Below are 24,163 nucleotides of genomic sequence, written 5' to 3'. Positions count from 1 at the left end.
GGTTATGTTTTGCATAGTGTATTCATTTGTGATCCTACTTTTGGCCTATAAGAGAAGGTGTCATTTTTGCTTGGGATATAGTGGCTTGCAATGATGTAACTAAGAAGGGTTCAAATATAACTAGTGATTTATGGAAAATCTACGTATACCAATTGTAAATTACAAACAAAATCTGAAATAACTGGTTATGGAGGACAGGCACCTTGGTATTTAATTTCAGGCGAAAGAAAGCAAGTAATGGGAAAGCTAGTAGAATACCTTGTTGTATAGGATAAAATATTAGGGAACAATACCTTCCTCCACCTATCTATGGGTCATTGGTAAGAACTCTGTTTTGGTAACATGTGCAATCCTGGAGGATCTTAACCTTATGGTGTGGCGCCTGAATAACAAAACCTAACAGGATAGACATCAATTAGTGGAACATGGAAAGATGGATTATAGGTAATATGATAGACCTGTTCATTCAAATATATATCAAAAGATAGAACCAAGAAGGCAAAATGTAAATGTTATTATTAAGGTCTGGATTTGGGGAGAGAAAAACACCAAAATGGCAGACTACAAAAATGTGTATGTAATGCGTGGCTACACTTGCTGTGTAATGTATGTCTACTGATGGCTTTCATATCCTGTAAAATCTCAGAGGCATGAAGGTCATTGAAAACAGAGCCCTGAAGGATGAAGAGAAAATGGAGCTGCAAGAGATCCAGCTGAAGGAAGCCAAGCACATTGCTGAGGAGGCTGACCGCAAATATGAAGAGGTGAGGAGGCTAAAATTCCTAGTGTATGGCTAGAGAAGCAAAACTTAGAGGTTCAAGACTCCCATTAGTAAGGATCATATCAAGAAAATTTTGTTTTACCTAATGCCTAAAGACCATTCCTCCTCCCCCTTCCGTATAATAGGTTGCCCGTAAGTTGGTGATCATTGAGGGTGACCTGGAACGTGCAGAGGAGCGTGCTGAGCTGTCAGAAAGGTATGTTGTCTGTCCCTGCACAGCGCATGTTGTCACTGACATCCACTTGCACTGCATGCCTGTAAACATCTGAATGTTTACACAGTAGTTGTATGCATGAAACTACAGAAGCCTCAAAACCCTACAAAGTTGGAGTTATCTGTTTTGAAAAAGTGGGTTGGTTAATGTATGGGTTATGTGGGTTTTTTTTTTTTTGCCTGTCATCTAGTTTTCTATAAAAACATTGAGGGGATATACTATTAGCCGCGATGATTCATGACTACTAATAGGATGCTGTGGGGCTATCCTCAGCCCCAATGCGGACATGCTTTCTCCCGATAACTGCTTTTATTAAGTATAATGACAAGCCCCCCCCCCCCCCCCCCCCCCCACACACACACACACACACACATGCGATTGGGCATCCCATAGGCGCATGCCAAGTTAAAATCCCACACCGCCTGCTCACTTGGGGGGGGGGGGGAGTCAGAGTGGGGAAGCTGCTCTACTTGCAGTTAGGCAGGTGATGCGGCAACAATAGTGAGTGGACAGCAGCAGGGTAGGTAGAGCTCCTCTCAAGCCAGGTGCCACCCTGCTTTGCTAAGCATGTAGCGCTGTCCCTGACTGAATAAAATAATGAAGAGTCAGTGTTTTAGTTTCATTATCTGCTACTAGACACCTTGAAACATTTTCTTTATTTATACCCTTTTTCATCTGCAAGCCGGGTCGCACCGGGATTTTGTACCTGGCTACAGCCTGGGTGCGACCCGGCTTACAAACCCATTCACATTAGAGTCCCCACCCGGCATAATGCCGGATGGGTGATGTCATCGGGCGGTGGAGTCGAGAGGTGCTGGGAGATGAAAGAATCTCCCTGCGCCGGCTTTTGTACTGTAGTGAACGGGACCCGGGTTGCATCGACCCAGTTTACACTACAGTGACCAGGTTGAACGTGTGTTCAACCCTGGTCACTACCTGGGTAGAAATGCCGGGTCTCACGATCTGGGTTATTTCTACAGGGAGCGTTTCCACCTGCCTAAAATCCCGGGTTTTGCGCGCTCCCATGCAAAAACCCGGGATATTTAGGCTTGTAGAAAATGGGTATTACTCTCTTATAGAGTTTAAAAGACTTATTGAATGACCCATATACTTGCGTCCAGTAACTGATGATGATGCTACTATTTAATTTAAGAATTTATCACATTAAGTGGTCCATGAATTACACTTCAGAACTGATAACCCAGCTCCTGCAAGCCATACAAATATAGCTAGCTTTAACTGATGTTTTCTGTGCTTTGTATCTTATTCCACATGTAATGATGTTTTTGTTTTGTTTTTTTGCATGCTCCACACATTGTGAATGGCTTATTCGCTCCTTCCTTTCATGCACTAATTAATAGTCGCTACCGGCAGCTGGATGATCAGCTGAGTGTAATGGACCAAACTTTCAAAACACTAGTAGCCTCAGAGGGGAAGGTACTGATGCCAGTCTGGGCCATTTTTATTTTATTTTTGAAATGTATATGCTCGGCTTCAGATCTCCTCGTCTTCCTCCTAAATCAGTCCCGAGTAGTAGTCTTCCTTGCTTTCCTCTTGCTACAGTGTCTTCTCAGTGGCCTTGTTTTATTTATTTACATTTTTTGGGGTGCTAGTCTGTATCTCTCCATCTGATAAAAAAAGCTGTATGGTCCACATGCAAAAGATGTCTTTTGTGTTTCAGTTTTTGTTCCGAAACTTTGTAAAAAGTTGGATGAAATTAAAATGTTTTGTGCATTGGCATGCGCACTATCCTAGTATCAAATCGCAATCTTGTGCAAGGACATTTGAAACTTGTCTATTCAGATTATTATTTTGTTAAATTTCAGCTGCTTGTATCTGGATATTTTTCCAGTTAATTACACTGCATATCTTTTCCATTGTGGCCCAGCTTTTTATATTGGCTCTGTAATTTTTCCTCATTCCGGTTTGGTTTTTCATTCTTCTCTCTCCTCTTTCAATCCTATTTTTTTTCTTCTGTTTACTCCTGCCACCTCTGCCTCTTACCCTACCCCATCCAAATAGCAAATGTGCCGAGCTTGAGGAGGAGTTGAAAACTGTCACCAACAACCTGAAATCTCTGGAAGCCCAGGCAGAGAAGGTAGGATGGTGAAATCTGTTCTGGACCATGTAGGATGAAGGATTTCTGCTGCGCAGAAAAATGAAACGGCATGTTTTATAGATCTATACTAAGAGGGATCCCAACATCTCTGTGCAAGAGCTAATGCTTTTGTTGTCCATTTAATCAGATGGGCCGTCGCAGAGCAAGAACCAGCTAGCCTGGCCATAATCCCCTAGTGCCATTCCATATAATATGCTATGCGTTATTAGATTGGTAATGAAGTGGTAAATGAGGACTATTGCATGTTGGCTCCTCCTACTTCCAAGTTCTTGCCAGTGAAATCCTTATTTAGATATGCAAATGATTAAACAAAACACTTGCTGACAGACAAATCTGTAAAGTAAAATATAGAATGTATGGGTTCTACCACCTGGAAGCCTATTTATGCGATTCAATCCTTTTCTTCTATTTATACAAGAAGACTAGATATTTACGATTTGAACTCCCCTCTATATAAAGGGTAGTAACTTTTTTTAAATGATCTGTCCTTGCGATGTAGTAGAGGAAAATCCGAACATAGTTAAGCCCTTCAAAGTTCAGAAAACATTGTGAATTTCTTATGGTGAAGGTTTATTTAACTCTGTCCCATCCCCCCTCTTGTTTATGTACTATATTTTAAGATTCCATGCAATCCCTGTGGCGTTTGTCTTAGTGATGTTTACCTCTGATGCATTACCTTTGGGACTTTCACTGTAATTTGACCCTGTATGCACCAGCAGAGTTACAAAGATTTTACATAGGCTTAGCTACTTTGCTATATTTTTAGTGATTCATTTAGTTTATGTAGCTTTTAGGTTTCTACGTATGGGATTTTTTATTTTTTTATGTATGTATGACACCAGGGATTTTGTATGGGGCATAAATATCACTAAAGGCAGATGTTATGTTAGCAGATGACTGTCGTTGCCACAGACTCTTAACGGTATATTCACTGTTTTTTTGCAAGCTATGACCGCGAGCAGTGCTGACTGTTCTGTCACAGCTCGCTCGGTCAGTATTCAACTTGTACACACTGTTTCCACCTCGCTAGGTTTTTTGGGGAAATGGCTTGTGCGGACGCTAAAACAGCGAGGCTCGATGCTAAATGCTGAGGGCTCCCTACATTAGCCACGAGCCTTGCTGTTTGGGGGAATCCTCGCCGTCATCTGACAGCGAGGATTCCCCTGGAACATTGAATAGGGTGAGTAGCCGGTGTGGGGGTTAAACGGTGGGGATCGCTTGTTTTCGGCAATCCCTGCCATCCAACCCCCTCGCCGGCCGCATTGGATACGGCCCTTAGTGATCCACTTTTATGAGATGTGGCTGTTTTACGCATCGGCTGCTATTTGGTGCTGTTAACAAGTTGTCCAGTATGCTAAGACTTTTATTTCTGTTCACAGTACTCCCAGAAGGAGGACAAATATGAGGAGGAAATAAAGGTTCTTACAGACAAACTGAAGGAGGTAAGTTCTCGGATGATTTACTTCACATCTGTAACTTGGAGTTCTGCAACTAGGAGGGCGACTTACTATTTGGAGCTTCATTCTCTCTTTTGTCCTTCAGGCTGAGACACGTGCTGAGTTTGCAGAGAGGACAGTAGCCAAGTTGGAAAAGACCATCGATGACTTAGAAGGTATGAGTTTTATTTCTATTTTGTTTTTATTATTTAGAATGGCTTCAAATGTTTTTATTTATTTTTTTTGTTTGTAATTTAAAGCATTTTAAATTATAAATCATAAATTAATACAGTAAAAAAAAAAAAGCGATGGAGAACACTCAAACACTGCGTGCTTGTGTAAGATTATGCATTATAGATTACCTAGTACATCTTTTCCTTTTATTTTTATTATTTTTATCTTAACATATTGAAATCCGAAATATATATATAAACAAAAATATGCCCTTTTGAGGTCGGATTTGCTGTTTAAGGAAATATCCCATATTTCTTGGCGTACAATAATTTCCCTGGCAGTTGATGATGTTGCCTTTTCTACTGCTAATCTGTCTTTCCCTTCTTCTCTCTTTTTATTTTCTTTTATTTCTATACAATATATTTTCATGACGGGCTCTTCACTGCTTCACCACGCTGTCTGCTTCTTCATACTGTCCATGGATGTGGTCCCGAACACTGGACTCCTTTCCACCTTTTTCACTATCTGTGTGCCCCCTTGCCATATCCTATTTTTTTATTTTCTCTTCCATTTCTTGTTTCTGTCACTGTCTGTCTGTTTGTCTCTCCCTTCAACCTCTCTCCCACTTCACTCTGAGCAGATGAACTGTATGCCCAGAAACTGAAGTACAAAGCCATCAGTGAAGAACTGGATCACGCTCTCAATGACATGACTTCAATGTAAATTCCCCTTTTTATGTTTTCGCTTATGTTCGTACCCTCTCTGCTCGCTTAATAAAACTCACGTCCTACCCTCACACCTTCAATTTTATTTTCATTGCTCACTTCTGGCTATTTCCTACTGACATTTTACCTCTGTTTAGACAACTGGCAACTTCTGTGAAGGTCTCATTTGAATAATCTGAGTGAAATGTATTTATACATATTGATTTGCTGCCAAAGTATTGAAGCTCGAGACAGTCACATTGTATTTCGGGTTCTCCAGCGCAGTTAAAGATAGCGATGGTTGTGCCAATACTTACATGTGGACTGCTGAGACTATTGGATTCAAATTTGTTTTAAAGCCAGTATGTTAAACAGATGTAATGTTTGCTTTTTCCCAACTTGTTACTGTTTTGTGCTTTTATTTTTATAAACACCTCATCCCTCTCATTGCGCACTAATGTACAACAAAGGCACAGCTGTGTAAGCAAATGCAATTCGACATCAATGGCTCCTCCTAATGAATATAATTAATCTTGGTTATTTATAATGGTAGTCTGGTATTGTGTGTGTGTGTGTGTGTGTGTGTGTGTGTATAAATTTGCATAAAGACATTAGGCGGGATTCTCTAATTAAAAAATGCGTTAAAATCCCCGTTACCGGGTGTTTTACCACATTTTCCTATGCAGTAAAGCCCCTCCGTCGGGGCTCCACTGCTAGCGATGCTATGTGACTGGAGCGTGTATTTAGTTGCACCCAGCAATTGTACCGTGTATGGGCACCTTTTTAGAAAGGAGATAGTGGTACAGTTCTGAAACAAAACAAAAAAATGGCTTGTGTACAAAAAATATGTACATAATCCTAAAGTCAATTAATTATCAGTTTAGTTATACAGTTATTAGCCCTCCATGGGCAGTTTGATTAGCAGCCATGAAATGCTGCAGCTACAGTATAGCGGTTTTCTGCTACTTTGTGGCCACCAATGTCACAGTTGTTTCCATGCACCCTATAGTGGTGCAGTGGAAATTCTACAATATTAGGGTACCATAATTTGTGTAGACTCTCATTATCAGTAAATGAATTGCTCCCATTCTCACTCTGTATGTGTCGAACACTTCCGTTGCATTCTAGTATTGAAGGTAGTTTTAATCTGAGACAAAAAATCTTTAATGTAAGGAAGTAAAACTTTATTTTCAGTGTGGAAGCTACTTCTATTATGATCAGTAATGTAAATACAAGCTAAATTTTCCTAAACGACTGCCTTTAATAGATTGGGTGGAGCCATTGCATGTGGAATCTATTTTTTTTTTCTTTCTTTAGAAAACTAATTACTTACCTGTAATACAACACTTGCCTATTCACTTGAATCATCCTTTTTTTATATATATGCTCATTATAAATAGATTTAATTCGCTTGCAAAATATCCATTCTTCAAGGCTCGCCACTATATATTTGTAACATGGATATTTAGAGGAAAAATGCATCATATAGGATGGGTCTTCAACCTTTTAGACAGTGACCTATTAAAAAGGGCCCAAGGGCCCTTTAAGCTATACTGTGGTATTTAGACTCTAATTCGTTCCCACCTACCATGTCTCACACCTGTCGCTGGCTCCTACTTTCTATATTCCCTGTACTTCGCACCTTCCGTCTCCCACACCTGTTCTTCGCTCCATCTTCTCCACACCTTGCTTTCATCTTCGTCGCTTCCACCCCCGCACCTCACTCCCACCTTCCATATCCTACACCTATAATGCACTGCTATCTCCCCTGCACCTCGCTCTTACCTTACATCTTTCACCTTGCTCACACCTTCATCTCCCACCCCTGTACTTCGCTCCACCTTCCATATACTGCACTTGAAACCTGCTCCCTCCTTCCATCTTGCACACCTGTACTTTGCTCCACCTCCTACCCCTGAAACCCACTCCCTCCTTCCATCTCTCACACGTGTAGCTTGCTCCCACCTTCCACCCCTACACCTGTACTTCGCTCCACCTTCTATCTCGCACATCTGTACTTCCCTTCCCATTTTTCTCTGTACCTCGCTCACACCTTCATCTCCCACACCTGTACTTCACTCCATCTTCCCCTCACCTCACTCCCACCTTCCATATCCTACACCACGCTCTCATCTCCCCTGCACCTCACTCCCACTTTCCATCTCCTACACCTGAAACCCGCTCTAACCTTCTGCACCTTCCATCTCGCACCCCTGTACTTTGCTCCATTTTCCACACCTGTACCTCATTCCCATCTTCCATCCCCCTACCCCTGCACCTCGCTCCCTCCTTCCATCTTCCACACCTGTAGCTTGCTCCCTCCTTCCATCTTTCACACCTGTAGCTTGCTCCCTCCTTCCATCTTTCACACCTGTAGCTTGCTCCCTCCTTCCATCTTTCACACCTGTAGCTTGCTCCCTCCTTCCATCTTCCACACCTGTAGCTTGCTCCCTCCTTCCATCTTCCACACCTGTAGCTTGCTCCCTCCTTCCATCTTCCACACCTGTAGCTTGCTCCCTCCTTCCATCTTCCACACCTGTAGCTTGCTCCCTCCTTCCATCTTCCACACCTGTAGCTTGCTTGCTCGCACCTTCCATCTTCCACACCTGTAGCTTGCTTGCTCGCACCTTCCATCTTCCACACCTGTAGCTTGCTTGCTCGCACCTTCCATCTTCCACACCTGTAGCTTGCACCCACCTTCCACCCCTGCACCTCACTCCCACCTTCCATATCCTACACCTGTACTTCGCTCCCCCCTCTCTCGCACAGCTGTACCTTACGCCCGTACCTTGCTCACACCTTCATCTCCCACACCTGTACTTCGCTCCATCTTCCCCTCACCTCTCTCCCACTTTCCATCTCCTACACCTGAAACCCGCTCTAACCTTCTGCACCTTCCATCTCGCACCCCTGTACTTTGCTCCATTTTCCACACCTGTACCTCATTCCTGCCTTCCATCTTCCACACCTGTAGCTTGCTCCCTCCTTCCATCTTCCACACCTGTAGCTTGCTCCCTCCTTCCACCCCTGCACCTCACTCCCACCTTCCATATCCTACACCTGTACTTCACTCCCCCCTCTCTCTCGCACAGCTGTACCTTGCTCACACCTTCATCTCCCACACCTGTACTTCGCTCCATCTTCCCCTCACCTCACTCCCACCTTCCATCTCCTACAGAGATAAAAAAAAAAAATGCAGCGCCTTAGTAATATATAACCAATTGTATTGACTTTACAATGAATTTTTACCAAGAAATGGTTTCTATAGTACATTTTAATAAAGGTAAAGGGTATTTAAAAACATTTCATACAATTTATGCTAAACCTAAAATAAAGTTTTAAAATGAATGGCAGCACAATAGACACTGTCCGTTCCTATATATGCCTGGGAAAATCTGGGGCTAGCTTGGAATGATATAGTTTCCGTCTGCATTTTGGGGATAAGGGTTCTGATTGTCCTGCTTGACCATAAGATGGAACGTCTCCTGCAATTTCAAGGAGGGTCTTGTTCTAGGTAGGAGTCCCTTTAATTTGTAATCCCAATGGTAGGCTTGAGGTTGAACTTTTAGTTGAAACCCTATGATAAGGGTAAAAAGCAGTCTGTCCGTCCAGGCTGGTTCGGAGTGTGTCCAGGTTAAAAGTTGGTGCTGCCAAGTAAGGTCCCTGACTCGTTTCCAGAGGTGTGTGGTTTTTTTGGGGGGGGGGGTTTTTGTTTGTTTTTTAGTTCTGTTTTTTTTTTTTTTTTTGCTCTTATTTAGGTTTGACTAGACCTATCTTTTTTGCAGCAGCCTAAATAAAACTCATTGCGCCCCCTAGTTATCTCTGCCCCCAACTAGGAGACAGATTAAAAAAAAAAAAATTCCACTTCATCTCCTACACCTGTAGCTTGCTCCCACCTTCCACACCTGTAGCTTGCTGCCACCCCTGCACCTCACTCCCATTTCCCATATCCTACACCTGTACTTCGCTCCCCCCTCTATCTCGCACAGCTGTACATTAGGCCCGTACCTTGCTCACACCTTCATCTCCCACACCTGTACTTTGCGCGATCTTCACCCTCACCTCACTCCCTCCTTCCATCTCCTACACCTGAAACCTGCTCCCTCCCATCTTGCACACCTGTACTTTGCTCCACCTCCTTCCATCTTGCACACCTGTAGCTTGCTTCCACCTTCCACCCCTGCACCTGTACTTCGCTCCCCCCTTCTATCTCGCACACATGTACTTGGCCTCCCCCCCCCCCCCCCCCTTTCCCATCTTCTCTGTACCTGTTACACCTTCATCTCCCAAACCTGTACTTCCCTCCATCTTCCCCCTCATCTCACTCCCACCTTCCATATCCTTCCCCTGCACCTTGCTCTTACCTTCCATAGCCTGCACCTCTCACTTACCTTACATCTTTCACATTTGTACCTCGCTCACACCTTCATCTCCCACACCTGTACTTCCCCTGCACCTCACTCTTACCTTCCACCCCTGCACCTCACTCCCACATTCCATAGCCTACACCTGTAACTCGATCCAATCTCCCCTGCACCTCGCTCTTACCTTACATCTTTCACACTTGTACCTCGCTCCATCTTCCCCTCAACTCACTCCCGTCTTCTACACCTTTAACTCTCTCCCTCCTTCCATCTCTCAACCCTGCACCTTCTCCTTTGGTACAGGTGGGAAGCAGCAGGTTAGGAATCACTGATGATGGGCAGTGTCACAATGGGAGCAGGTCTGAAGCGGCGTCTGCACAATGTGACTGCAGTGTCCTATGCGCAATTGGCCAACTGGTGCTTGCCAAGGCTGATTGAACTTTAAACATTCGGCCATGTGGGGTGGGGGGGGACAGAACATATGAATGTGCCTGTTCCCAAAGACACCTTCCCCCCCCCATAGTACAGAACAGATGGTGGCCCACAGGTAGGAGACCCCTGGTTAAGGGGTATAGAAAATAGTGAGTATTGAAACATTGGGAGCATACCTTGTTGGAGGTGTGGTCAGGGTACACTGGATTAACCAAAAGACAGAACCAGTAAAAAGTGGTATGCAAATCTCCCCTAAGGGAACTTATACATAGATTCATAGATCTAGAACTCAGGATCTCAAAGTTGGTTCTCAAGACCCACACAGTGCATGTTTTGCAGGTCTCACAGAATCAAGTGAAATTAGCTCCACCTTTGGATCTTTTAATATGTGGCAGTCAGTAATGAGTGCACCTGTTGGCTGGCCTGGAAAATGTTTGAGTTTGAGAACCACTGACCTAGAAACATTATTAATACTCCACTAGACACTATGGGCTGTATTAAATGCTGGCGGTGAAGGTGGTTTGTACTGTGAGGATGGCTTCTTCCTTTTTGCAAGGAAAAACTATCCTCACCATCCAGCCCCCCTCACCGGCCGGAAAAAAAGGACTAAGTGGTACAGCGCTGTGCTTAATATAATTAATGAATTTATTAAAACAATTTCATAATTAGAACAACAATTTTAAAAATATTTAGTATTCAATGTGGCCAACATTGGGACAAACAAGACTAACAAACATGTAATGAAATCAAGCTTCCCTCAGATAGACCCCTTGCAGGTGTTAATGGGGGTAATTAGTAGCAGCATGCGGTTAAGTTGCAGTTTCTAGAGGGTTAGTAATAGCAGAAAAGTTATTGGGATTATCCCTCTGTTAATACCGGTGGCTTTGAAAACAATCCTTTGGTCAGTTCAAAAAATGTGCACATTCATGGAGTATACTTAAGTGGGCATCCGGATGAACAGCAGGGAGCCTGTTTGTAGTCTCCTGAACGAACCTCTCCGACCACCTCACCTCACCCCTCACCGGCCGTTTGCCGTATTTTATGTTCCAGGGAAATCCTCAGTCAGAGGGCGGCAAGGATTCCCTGGAATGATGTTTGCCACAAATGCAGGGAGCCCGCTGCATATAGTGGCGATCCTCGACGGCTACCAGCACTGCTCCCGTATAGCTCAGTCAGATGCTTTCCCCCTCATAGATTATACCCCCTTGATGGAAAGAACATTGTCACCATTTGAGAAGGGTTCTCCTCAATCTGTAGTGCCCCTGCTTTGGGATTCGTACTTCCTTGTACTAGAAAGACCCCTGAAAAAATGAATCCTCCACATAGTGCAGAGGAGCTGTACCTAATGTACCACCCATCACATGGTGATATGATGGTCTGCTGTTAATGTTCTGACACTTTTAAATGGAAATACATGTTGTAAGTTCTGAAAAAGACCTCCTAGGTGGATGTTTCTTTTACGTATATGGCTGGCAAAGTTAATGCAGCTCTGCGGCAATATATCCTCACTATATAGGTATAAGGAATGTTACTGCAGGAAGTATAGAAAAAAAATAATTTCCATTTTAATCTAAATTTGTCACATCTTAAACCAACACAAATGTGACTGCACCCTCCACAGTTATGTAGATAAGCCGTACTAACACTGCCTGTATACTGGAGCGTCTATTGGAAGACTGCAGACATGACTAGACGTTGTCCCCTTGACACCACCTCTGGCCAAATCCACTTGGTGACTTTAAAAGACACATTTCATAAATGAATGAAGCAATACATATTGTTCCATGCAAATTAACATTTTAGATTACTTAACACCTACACAAGTTCTCTGTATAGTGGGGCAAGTTCTGCATAGTGCAGTGGATGTTTGCCATGAGAGACTCCTCTTTTTAACATTTAGCAGGCATGTCAGTGTTGTAATACTGTATGGCTATCTGACTTCAAGAGCAACACTGAATATTGGAGGGTAGGGATCATTGGGTAGACAGCATGATGGTCGACACAAGCATTAGGTCGACAGTCAAAAGGTTGACATGGGGATTTTCACAATTTTTTTTTTGTCCCAAATGTCGACATAGTAGTCATGGACACTGAAACGTAGCATCGCATCCCCTTACATGGCTTGCTGCGCACTCCATGCTTTGGGCATGGTGCCTCGCTGCACTCGGCACACATATTATTCTTCCACCATGCCCTAGTGGATGGTAGGGTGTGAAGTACTCACTTTCTTTTAAAAAAAAAAAGGGAAAAACCCCTTGTCAACCTGTCAATCTTAATGCATGTCGACCTACTGCTTTCGAACATCTGCTTGTAGACCTAGTGACCGTATCCCATATTGGACCAGGGCGGAAACCAGGATTTTCATCACCCGGGGCAAGGCCGTAATTTTGACACAATTCACATCCATCACCCAGGGCATATGACTTCCTAGCCACCCCATTCCTCCCCCCCCCCCCCCACACACACACACTCCAATTGTGGCCCTGATTGGACAAAAAGGTATTAAGTAGGAAATATGAAGGCATTCCAGGCAGTGTAGTTCGCGCAGGATCACGAATGTGGATGTTGTGGTTAATAACGAAGAACGACAATTGAAAATCTGATAGAGAATGTTAGGTGCCACTTGTGAATAATAATTCTTAGCTATCGTTAAAAACCACTGGAGTATACCTATTTGTACACAAACACTTGAAGGGCGTCAGCTATTCCCTAAGTACAAAGTAATGGTACAATAAGTAATTTTAAAGAAAACCATGGAAATGGGGCATATGGGTTCAACAACCACTGGTTAACACTCAGTCTACAGACAAAATGTGTTGGGTGTTTTTCCTACCTCCTGCCAAAATGTGAAGATATTTCTCTTTTACATGTATGTATGTTTGTTTTTTTAGATGTTCTTGCTTAATATTTTGCATATATAATTTATACCTAGACCTACTCTCCTTTTACCACAGTATACTGATAACACCAATGGTCGCTGAACCCCTCTCTCCTATTTCCATTCTTAATGTTTTTCTGTTACCTCCTCTGCCCAAGAATTATAGCTTCGGGTGCTAGAAGAAAAGTTTTGGCAGCATATGATGTTAAGCTTAACATCCTATACACCTATACATAGGTCAGCCCATTCTCATGGGTGATCTGGACAACAATTGTATAGACCTCTACGCAGGATTCTTGCTGGAAGGTTAGCCGATAAACCGCATAAAATGTTCCTGCTATAGTCTGGATCAGGGGGTCCCACCTTCATGTGCTGTTCAGTATGTATCTTCCTTACCTCCTAATCCCATAGATGTCTTTACATACCAAACTATTTCTAGAATAGTAAGTACAGGGCTCACAGAAGTTCAAGCTGGGGACACCGCACTCAGCTGATTGGGTGAGTTTACGTGATCTTTCGAGTGACTGCAAAGGTCTGTGCCCAGCACAAGAAGGTATGCATAGCTTGGTAAATCCAATGGATAATGTAAAACGGCGGTTCTCAAACTGGGTCGCAACGGTTTCAACATGTGGTTGCAACTACGTTTCTGACTGACTTCTCTGATCTCTCAGCCAATTAATGATTCAAGGAATCCGAAATATTGTTGAATTGACTGTTACTTCAGACTCCTTATATCATTTTGTTCTTCCGCAATGCTGCCATGCACATGTGGTCTGCTGACCAAATGTGTGGTGACAATTCAAAAATGGATTGAGAACTCCAGAAAATATAAGGAGAACCACTGCGCATCCCAGAGCAACCAAAGCTGCACTACCTAACACCTCCTAAATACAGTCAATATAAAACAATCTGATGTGACAAATACATGGCTCACAGGCAAAAGGAGTACAGGGAAGAAAAAAAAATTAGTAGCAGGCATACAGTATTGTGAATAAATCTGTTGAGCCACCTCATCTATGTGGATGCAAATCACCCTCGGAGAGCACACACTGGTAGTGGTTACTTACATAATGTTCTTAAGTACTAAACTGAGAGTAGAAAGATTTTTTTTTTTTTTTGTGCTGTGTATACTTTGTAAAAGGACCAGGATATTTTTTTTTCTTCTTTTCCCTGTGTTGTAGTTAAGAATACTGTGTATAACCACTTGTTACTCATGCCCTCACAGGTTGAAGGGCACACTGTTCACTCTGGGGTTAATTCACATCTGTTACAACATAAGACTCTGCTAATAATTTAATTTTTTTTCTTTGTTTATATTATATTTGTATATTACTTGTGAGTGCATGTATTTGTCACATTTGGAAAACCTGTAACTATGATTATCCGATGACTGCTGTCAGTATTTTGTATTTTAATAACTACAATAACTGGACGAGTGATCTTGGGACTCTGTAATCTGGCAGAGTCTTATAGTAGGGATGGTCCTCCACCATCGCTTTATTTCTAATCATCGATGGTGGATGGCAAACCCCTACTTAACTGCCAACATTATAGCCTTAGTCACAGATATATGTATTACACAGGAAGCTATTACTTTCCCACCATAGGGCTCAAGGAGCCCATACACGCTCCGTTGTGGTCCGGCTCTATTCTGTACTATGCGATGCGCGCTCCCGCGCATCACATAGTACGGTACAAAAAGTATGTGCTGCACATACTTTTTGTACTAGCTACACATCGTATCGGATCGCAGTGCATGCACAAGGCATGCGATCCGATACGATGTGTACTTTAAAAGTACATAACGGGGCCGCAAAACGGAGCGTGTATGGGCTTCTTTAGTCTGCTAGCATGACCAGAAGTGTGGATGCAGCACCTGATTAGAATCCTATTAATAATGTCAAATTGGTACTGCATTTACAAAGCCTCTTTGGACAGTGCAAAATGTAATATTTGCATAGCCTCTGAAGGTATCTGCAAACTGTGAAGCTTAGTTCTGCTTTTTGGAACTAAACTGAACACTCTGTGGGCCAGATTCTCTAAGCTTCAAAAGTGATAAAATGCAGAGTGATAAACAGCCAGCCAATCAGCTCCTGTCTGACAATTTGCAAACAGTCTGTGACATGGCAGGTAGGAGCTGATTGGCTGGCTGTTTATCACTTTCCATTTTATCACTTTCCATTTTATCACTTTTGATGCTTAGAGAATCTAGCCCTGTATCCTTAAACCAGGGATCCAGATATATAGTGTAATGAAATAACTGTGGTAGTGAAGATCTATTTATGTACATGTATGGCCAAATCTAATCCTATGGCAGCCAAGTTTAGAACTCTCCCTATGCAAGCTATTTACAGTGGACTTAATTGTGCTCAAATTGAGAAGCAAAAACAAACAAGAGACCAGTTATTTGCATTGAATCCTTTGTCGGCTGTCCAATGTGGTGCTCCCACAGCTGTCTCCAGGTAATGGCCCCTCAGGTAGGGGGTTAGTGGTGGGTGCTTTTTAAGGATAACTGAGAGTGAACATCCTACTAATGCTTATGTGTAGTTTTCTAGACAAAAACTGGTAATTGTTTGCTAGCTATCGATTCACACAGTATTGAGCAGTAGTATACGTAGTCAGTATTGTACTCGCTGAAGAGCCCCAGATACTAAGGGATAAGTAAATGAATTGTCAGTTTTGCTGAAGTTTCTAACCATAGCCGGCTAATAGAAGCACACACCAGTTTACTATACAGCGATTGTCAATGGGGTGTATTCAATGCCCTGACAGCGAGCAGCGCCGATATTTCGCTGTCGAGTATTGAACTGCCTCCCCTTCACTCGCCATTTCCACCTTGCTGAAAAGAACCAGCGAGTGTACCAATTAAAACGGCATTGAATTGACCTGTTAGTGGTGGTCATTGGATTTCTGGGGTTTTATAATGGTATTTTGGGAAAATGGTGCAAAAATAAACTCCTCTTTCTGGACAGTAAGGAGCCTAGGAATCGCAATACAATTAGAATAAAGGCAATTATGTAGCCTAATAAGGAGGCAGCTACTAGAACACTACTTATTCTCATATAGTTTGAACGAAGAGTCAATGAATTTTAACGCACACAATTTTGTGGAAATTCTAGCAATTATGTTGCATTTATATTGTTGAAGGGAACAGGCCAAGTGGTTTGCATGGCTTGAATTGCACCCTCCCCTCTTCCTAAGCTTCCTTTTCCTGTCCGATCACTCGAGTTTTTTTTTTTTTTTTTTTTTCTCCATATTTTTTTTTCTCTTTTCTCCTTACAGATAAGATTCTTTGCTTGATATGGTCCTCTTTTATCATACCTGGGCTGGATATGCGACTTTCTGCTGTCCTCCTATCCCACTCTCTCTTCTTGGAACTATAAAATTCGTCATTCTGTATTAATCTTCAAGTCACGTTTCTGCTGTACAGACACACTGTAAAATAAAAGACCCACTGTGTATTTTCTCTCTTCTTTTCTGCATTATTTATTCAATGCCTTAAGTGAACCTTTAATAAAACTGCAAATATGTACTTTTGACACTTGTAGGACATCTCTCTGCATGTGCAATGTGTGTGTATGTATGTGTCTGAATATAGATATATATATCTAATTTCCATCCATTCATCATGAACATCCCTTGATTTTCTGGGTTTCAAAAGGGAAACCAGATGATTGTAAATAAAAATACTGAACACTCCACCCTAATGGAAAATGGCACAAAAGGCCCCTCTTATCTTCAGTGACAGCATTGTTTGTGTAAAGAACAAATGAAAATATATAGGAAAAGGAAAGTTTGCCCCAGCACACCAAAACATATCTGCAATATGGTGATGGAACATTTAGCGATTTTGGTACTTGTGTAGTTTCATGGTGGCAGGAAATCGCAATCTGATCGCATGCGATGCGATTTCCTGCCGCCATGAAACTACACAAGTACCGCGATTTTTAGTTGCATATATTGGCAGAGATATGGTTAAAGTCCAGGCTGCATAATGAGCATTGAAGGTGGATATCAAGATATCGTGGAAGGCTCTTTGATATGAGTGTACTTTGGTTCAAGCAGCAGTAATGAGAAAAATGGGTAGTCACTCCCAATGGTAAACGGGTATATACAGGAAGGGTTAAAACTGTGCTAACTATAACATGAATATGTCTTAAAATATTAGAGTTTAATAGAACATGTAGTATGGACAATACATTGAAAAATAGTTAAAAAATTGAGTTATACGAATATATTCAGTGCAAATGACTTGAGTATATGGATAGTCACCCTTTTTGTTATGCACCTGTACTGGGGAGGTCCAACCAAGTTGGTGTGGATGTTAATAAACAAGTTCCAGTAGTATAGGGTAAAACGTTCTCTCCACTTCTTTGTGTTAGAAGCGGGTCCTTATGAGGTGGCGTTCCTCCAGAGAATCTCTGAGCCTCAGTGCGTAGAAGAGAATAGGTGCCACTGTGCAGTGGTGGTGCGGTGTGGAACCTTACGAGGTGCTCATTATTCATCCGAATCCCGCGGAGGTTCCACACAGCACCACCACTGCACCTATTCTCTTCTACTCACCGAGGCTCAGATTCTCTGGAGGAACGCCACCCGGTTCTAACACAAAGAAGTGGAGAGCACTTTTAACCCTATACTACTGGAACTTGTTTATTAACATCCACACCAACTTGGTTGGACCTCCCCAGTACAGGTGCATAACAAAAAGGGTGACTATCCATATACTAAAGTCATTTGCACTGAATATATTTATAGAACTCCATTTTTAAACAATTTTTCCTTAATTTGTATTTCAATGTATTACATACTATGTTATATTAAATTGTAATATTTTAAGACTTATTCATGTTATGTTTAGCGCAGATTTAACCCTTCCTGTTTATACCTGCATGATGCACAAAATTGACAAAAAGCAAACTCCTTTTTCAAAATCACACTGGGTGATTTTGAGCTGAAAGCAGGTCCTATTTACCATTTGTGTTGCTTTCAACTCAGAAGCCGCTAAGAGTGTACGGGATAGCGGTGAGTGCTGATGCATTCTCCCACATCATTGACGGTCGCTGCCACTCATCTGCAGATGAGAGATGGGGTGAATGGCTTTCATAGCGTTCTGCTATGGAAAGTCTTCCACTCCCTGTGAAAATCGCTCAGTGTGTATGCACTGACTGATTTTCAGGCCAGCGATTTTTCACATCATCGATGTCCATACATGCTGGGCAATATCGCCTTAAGACTTTTGTACCTTAAGACTAGCACTAGTTTCCTTGCTACATACAACCTTATAGGACACACTCTGCAATCTATACTTAATGTACACGATTCTTTTTATCGCATCAATAGAATGAATAGATTTAAAACCAAAAATCCTTGGTTTCTGATTAGCATACTTAAATGTGGGCATCTATAATAATCCTAATGCAACATTGTTTTGGATCACTATCACAACTAGAAAAATCCATTACTGGGTAACTGACTAGCTTAGAAATTGCAAGCTTTAAAGACTACGTGCCAGGATTAGAAACAACACATCAATACTTTTATTACATGTAATTTATAGGTGTAATGGGAAGAATGGATGGCGAGAAAGGGGCAGATATCAGTGGCTGAAAGTTAATATAATTGTGAGTCAGTTCTGCACAGGAACCAGATGTTACCTCTCATCAGGCTTCTTATCTCTGGTCACAGCTCCACCCAGCACTCTGTAACCCCTTCATGGGTATGCTGCATAGAAAACAGTGCTGCAGCTTGGGCCACCGTGCATGAACAATGTGGTGTTAACACTACCCTAGCAGAACTTGGAATTTTAGGTTATAAACTTGCAATTTAATGGGCAGCACAAGCCTTTGCACTGAGTAGCATTACACCTCACAGCACTGAGGTGTAAATAATTAACCCGTGTGTGTGTGTGTGTGTGTGTGTGTGTGTGTGTGTGTGTATGTATGTATGTATGTATATGTGTGTATATATATATATATATATATATATATATATATATATATATATATATATATATATATATATATATATATATATATATATATATATATATATATATATATACACACACACACACACACACGTGATTGGTAATGTAGATTGTAAGCTCCTCTGGGACGGGGACTGGGGTGAATATACAAATATCTGTACATTTCTGCAGAATTTGTGTGTGTGTGTGTGTTCTATAATAACTGGTAAAAAAAAAAATTACCTATGCCTAGTTGTCTGTATTTGCACTACAAATTATTCTGTATTGGTATGCTTACTTATTAAGAGTAGAAACTACTGATAGAACTTTGACATCCCAAGGAAAAGAAGGGTGTCCGAATAAGCTATGCAACAATACCAAGGTATAGATCAATTTTGGAGAAATTTCTATATGCATTGTCCCAAAACAACACAAACTATGACTGATTTAGAAGTGTTATGGTGAGCTCCGAAGTCCACTATGATTTGTATGGTGAGGTGAAGAGTCTTGGACGAGCTGTGAATTTCTTCCCATACAGTTCTCAGTTTGACAAGGTATTGTATGGCGTCCCGTTGGTGTATTTTAACACATGTGTGTTCTAACGTGTTCTCATGCAGTTAACTATAACAAGTGGTTGATGTGAAATAAACTTGTACAGCATGCTTTGCGTTTTTAGAAAATGTGTCTAAAATATTAGGTCACTAAAAAAAAAAAGTAACATTGGTGTTTTTCAGTGTCTATTTAGTTGTAATACTTTAATTCAAATTTATCTGTGTTCACTAACTTGAACCCATGTTACATGGTTGCAGTGTTTTTGTTTTATGGTTTCAATAGTTTTGTTTGAGCTATATGCCGCTTTCTTGCATGGGCATAAAATTGTGAAAAGCAAATAGGATACGTGCAATTTGAACTGTGATTAATGCCATATTTTTTTATTGGACCAACTTTGGTAAAATATACAAAAGGGGCTTGTGCAACACTTTGAATACACAACACTTATATTATAATATTTTGAATTGATGACCACCAACAGCCCCATCTCACTCCAGGCATATGTCCAATATATTCCCATGTTGTAAACCATTTTCATATGCATCCAAATGTTGGCTATTAGTAATTAAAACACAGACTGTAAAAAATCAAAACAAAAAAAACTATAATCAAAATCCTTGGTAGTAATGAATCAAGGAAATCAAAAGTATTTGTACAGGGAGTTCAAAGATGCTCTCTGCAAATAATATGTGCTGAGGAATGTGAGTAAAATGACAACATCATTGTTTTTAAACCCTTATGTACATGAAATAATTACATATTTGTCTTAATTAAGTGCAGCTGTTAGAGGACAGAGAGGGCCAACCGAGGAGCTCTGCTGCATTCATTGCAGAGGGACTTTAGGAATTCCCAGTATTACATTTATGCCTGAGTGTCAAAGAAAGCTCTAATCTTTGATTGTGGCAGTTTACTAGTGCCAATTTCTATAGTCTATGTGCATCTTTTCATGTCTGCACGTGTTAAAAAAAATTTTTTGTACCTGGCCTGCATGATAATGCCCCCATTCTAGTTCATAAGGATACGTAAATGGTAGAATCACAAACTTGCATGGGAGCATATGTGTGCGCAAATTGTTTTAGGCAATGTTTATGTACTAATTACTGCAAGAACCCCTATCCTAACTGGCATAGCACTCGCACTACATTTGACCCCTTTCATGTTTGAGTTGTACACAGTGAACTGATTTCTCTGTGAATGCCATACGTGAGACATTTTTGTACAAGCTGTCATTCCCTGAAACCATTTAAAATAGGATATATATATATATATCGCTCTATCATGAATATTACAGACTGGCACTGTGATTACACAACTGGAACATGTGGTGACCTAATAGTCAGGTCTGTAGATGACTTGGTATAGAGGCAGATATCCTGTATGTGTACAGAGGTGTCCTCTTATACTGTTGGACCGTGTGGTATCCATAATCCTATGCTGCCGGAAGCTGCGATCATTCGTGGCTCTCCATATTACGCAAACACACCCAATGTGTGTGTATATTCAAATATATATATTTTTACTTTATTTGACTAATTTGTTCCAGAAAGGCAAAATTTAGCAAGATCATATGGCAATGTTGCATTCTGAAAAAAACCCAATCAACGATCCACACTCTATTGAAAACTAATATCCATGCAGAATAATTGGCCCGTTGTTAACTTATCCATTATAAGCATGTGTTATGTGTGTACATAATGGAAACTGCTTTTCTCCCAATCAAATTGTGTAATTTCGTGGATACAGATTGCATGAATATAATTTCCTCCTAACAATACACATTAACGATGCCTAATTTTTATTTATTTTTATAGAAAAAGTGACACATGCAAAGGAGGAAAACTTAAATATGCATCAGATGTTGGACCAAACTCTTTTGGAATTAAACAACATGTAACACGATCTGCTGGCTTTTACCTGTGACATCTGGTTTTCCGAAGACACTGCTAGTCGCGAAGTCCCTTTGGAAAAAAAAACACAGGGCTGGGGTGGGGATGGATATTTTTGTATTTTTGTTTTCTTTTTTCCCCCATTTTTCCCCCCCCAAAATAACTAAAGGTTTAAAAGGGTTGTCTTAATGTCAACTGATATAAACTGGGAAGGAATGGTTTACAATGCAGTTAGCCATGGTGCCAAGTATGGATGACCTGTTAATGGCCAAAATGTTTCACTCGTCTGTTATATGTATATTTCTTTTTTTTTTTTCAGTTTTAACGGTTTCTTTGGGTAGCTTCTTGCGTGCTATTTTTATTTAAAAAAACAAATGAAAGTGCCTTTTGTGTATTCCACTTGTAAAATCCTCACTGAATACAGTATTTGGTCTATTTTTGTTAACTTTTATTAAAGTTGTCCTGTTTAGAGGATTTTATGTAGTGGAACGATAATCAAAAGCTAAAACCTTTGAAATCCAACACTGCATTGGGCAGCTAAATCACGGGAAACCTAAACTGCTCTGAAATGCCATTTAGTCGCTTGTCCCACAAAAAGCAGTTTCTTCATATATACTCCTTTCCTTTTTTTTTTTTTTTTTTTTCAATTATGAGGTTAAAGCCAAAGTTACAACTTCTTGTCCATACATGAGCAATAAACCATTTTTAGATCTCTTTAAAACAGTATGGAGTGTACCTAATACTCAGATGTTGGACTTTACATGGTTTTGTAATATTGTATAACGGTTGTTTTATAGAATTTAGATTATTTAAATTGTATCTAATTTAACAATGTGAAACTTCAGAAGTTGGCAATTATGGATATTATGAATGATCTTGCAATTTCAAACCATCAGGGTGAAGAGCAATAATGCACCTTGCACTTCCGTTCTAGTCTATATTGTCTAACTGCATTCCTCCTCCCCTTTTTATATATACATGATTTTTGTTTTAATTCAATGCAAAGGTTCTAAATATTCCAGAATAATTTAAATTTGGGAGAGACTAAATACTTGCAATGCCTCACGTCTATCTGTTTTTTTTGTTTTGTTTTGTTTTTTACACTAGTTTTAGATTTGAACCAAAAATGTAAAACCTTTATAATATGAAATAAAAGCACACTTGAAATTTTCTATATTTTGGAGTTCTATTTTCTTGCATTTAATGTTTTATTTCAGACATCTTAGCTGAGTTAATGCACTAGTTCTGTAATGAACTGTGATAGATTATCAATCCATTCAAATTAGATTTAAAATTATTAGAAGTCTATTCATTTACTAGAGATGTGTTGCTTTACATTAACACAACATCATATGGTGCAAGCTACTTGCTCATTCTTCTTGCCTCTGTGGGGTGTAAGGAAAAATGTGTGACAGTGTTTGTAGCGGAGTGCTTCTGTACAGTCATTCCCACAGGCACTCTGCAGCACATCGCTTAGTAGTATCTAATGCACCCTCTCCTTGAATTTTAGTTAAAAAAAAAAAAAAATTATATATAGTGTTTTGCAAATCCTATTTGTTTTTAGAAGTGACAATTTTTTAATGTACTAATTTCTAAAGCAGGTATATGAGCTCCGATTTTTCATTCTGATCTGATCCATAGTACATTGATAGACAAGTTACAGTATTTGGGAATGGGGAAATTTGCCATTCTCTCAATGTCTGAATTTGTGGGGTGGTTTGAAATCTGATACTTTCAACATTCTGATTTTCTCAGATTTCCCTCTTCCCCCAACTCAAGCATTCAGAGAGTAGCAAATTGCCCAATCCACTGCTGTTTTGTAGGCCACCTAATACAGAGTACATTAACCTTTGTCCCTAGATCGGCTCTAATTCTTTGTGACATTACTTTGTGCTGGATGTGTTCCTTAGGTTATTGTCCCAGTTTACATGATCGTAAAACAGCATTGCTGCTGATTTGTCAGTTGCATATTAATTTCAATCTTGTTTGCGTTGTATACCAAAGTTGCTCTGTTGGATTAAGATCTGGGGGGAAATGTAATATCTTATGACTTGCAAGCATCAGAAAGATACCTGTCAATGTTAAGTAAGGTCTGTGCCATGTGTTACCACTGAGTTGTAAGGGGAATCTTAAACTGCTAAAATCGCAGAATTGTGTTTTATTATTTGCTCCCATGCTATTAACCTTAATAACATTAAGTTGCAGTATATATTTTTTTTTTGGCCTAAAATCTTTCAAAATTCTCATTTTGGTAGCTGGATGACTGTTAAGCGACACAAGTGGGTGGCACTGCAGCAGCAGGTAGGATGGCAGTTTGAAAAACTAGGCTCCAAAAGAGCACATAATGCCAAAAAAAGAGGTGCAAGATAGAATTGTCCATGCCACCCCTTATGTTGCATAAATAGGACATGCACACTGTCTTTTACAAACCAATCTTTTTTCAGCGACTCGGTCTGCCACACAACTAGCTGAAATGATGATTGGTTTGTTTGGGCCCCTATAAAAAAAGCAATTAATCTCCCTACCTGTACAAACTGGCTCTGCAGAGGCAAGATGTCGTTGTCCTGCTCCTCTGATTCCTCACCCCCCTTCAGTGTGTACTTCCTCATCCTCACAGATTATTAATTCATCCTTGCTAGACTCCACAATCACAGGTCC

At 40.7% G+C, this 24,163-nt stretch overlaps 1 protein-coding gene across 17 annotated transcripts in view; it reads left to right on the top strand.

The window, feature by feature from the left end:
- Positions 1-22,679, top strand: part of TPM1 (tropomyosin 1) — a 76,565-nt gene extending 53,886 nt beyond the window's left edge. For 6 of the 17 annotated variants that reach the window (XM_083183510.1, XM_083183509.1, XM_083183516.1 and 3 more), the window contains 6 exons: positions 647-764; positions 907-977; positions 3,018-3,093; positions 4,494-4,556; positions 4,657-4,726; positions 21,431-22,679. In XM_083183510.1, coding sequence (XP_083039636.1) covers positions 647-764; positions 907-977; positions 3,018-3,093; positions 4,494-4,556; positions 4,657-4,726; positions 21,431-21,513 — 481 coding nt within the window. In that variant the 3' untranslated portion in view covers positions 21,514-22,679. Of the gene's footprint in view, positions 1-646; positions 765-906; positions 978-2,356; positions 2,433-3,017; positions 3,094-4,493; positions 4,557-4,656; positions 4,727-5,364; positions 5,448-16,384; positions 16,574-21,430 lie in introns of those variants that run through there. The other 11 variants (XM_083183508.1, XM_083183507.1, XM_083183514.1 and 8 more) reach the window with 5 other exon arrangements.
- The last annotated feature ends 1,484 nt before the right edge of the window (positions 22,680-24,163 follow it).

The sequence above is a fragment of the Crinia signifera genome, chromosome 4 (genome assembly GCF_055691185.1).
Source record: "Crinia signifera chromosome 4, ASM5569118v1, whole genome shotgun sequence".
In the NCBI taxonomy this organism is placed as follows: Eukaryota; Metazoa; Chordata; class Amphibia; order Anura; family Myobatrachidae; genus Crinia; species Crinia signifera.
The sequence above is the reverse complement of the archived record's forward strand: the minus strand, read 5'-3'. Positions and strand labels throughout refer to the sequence as shown.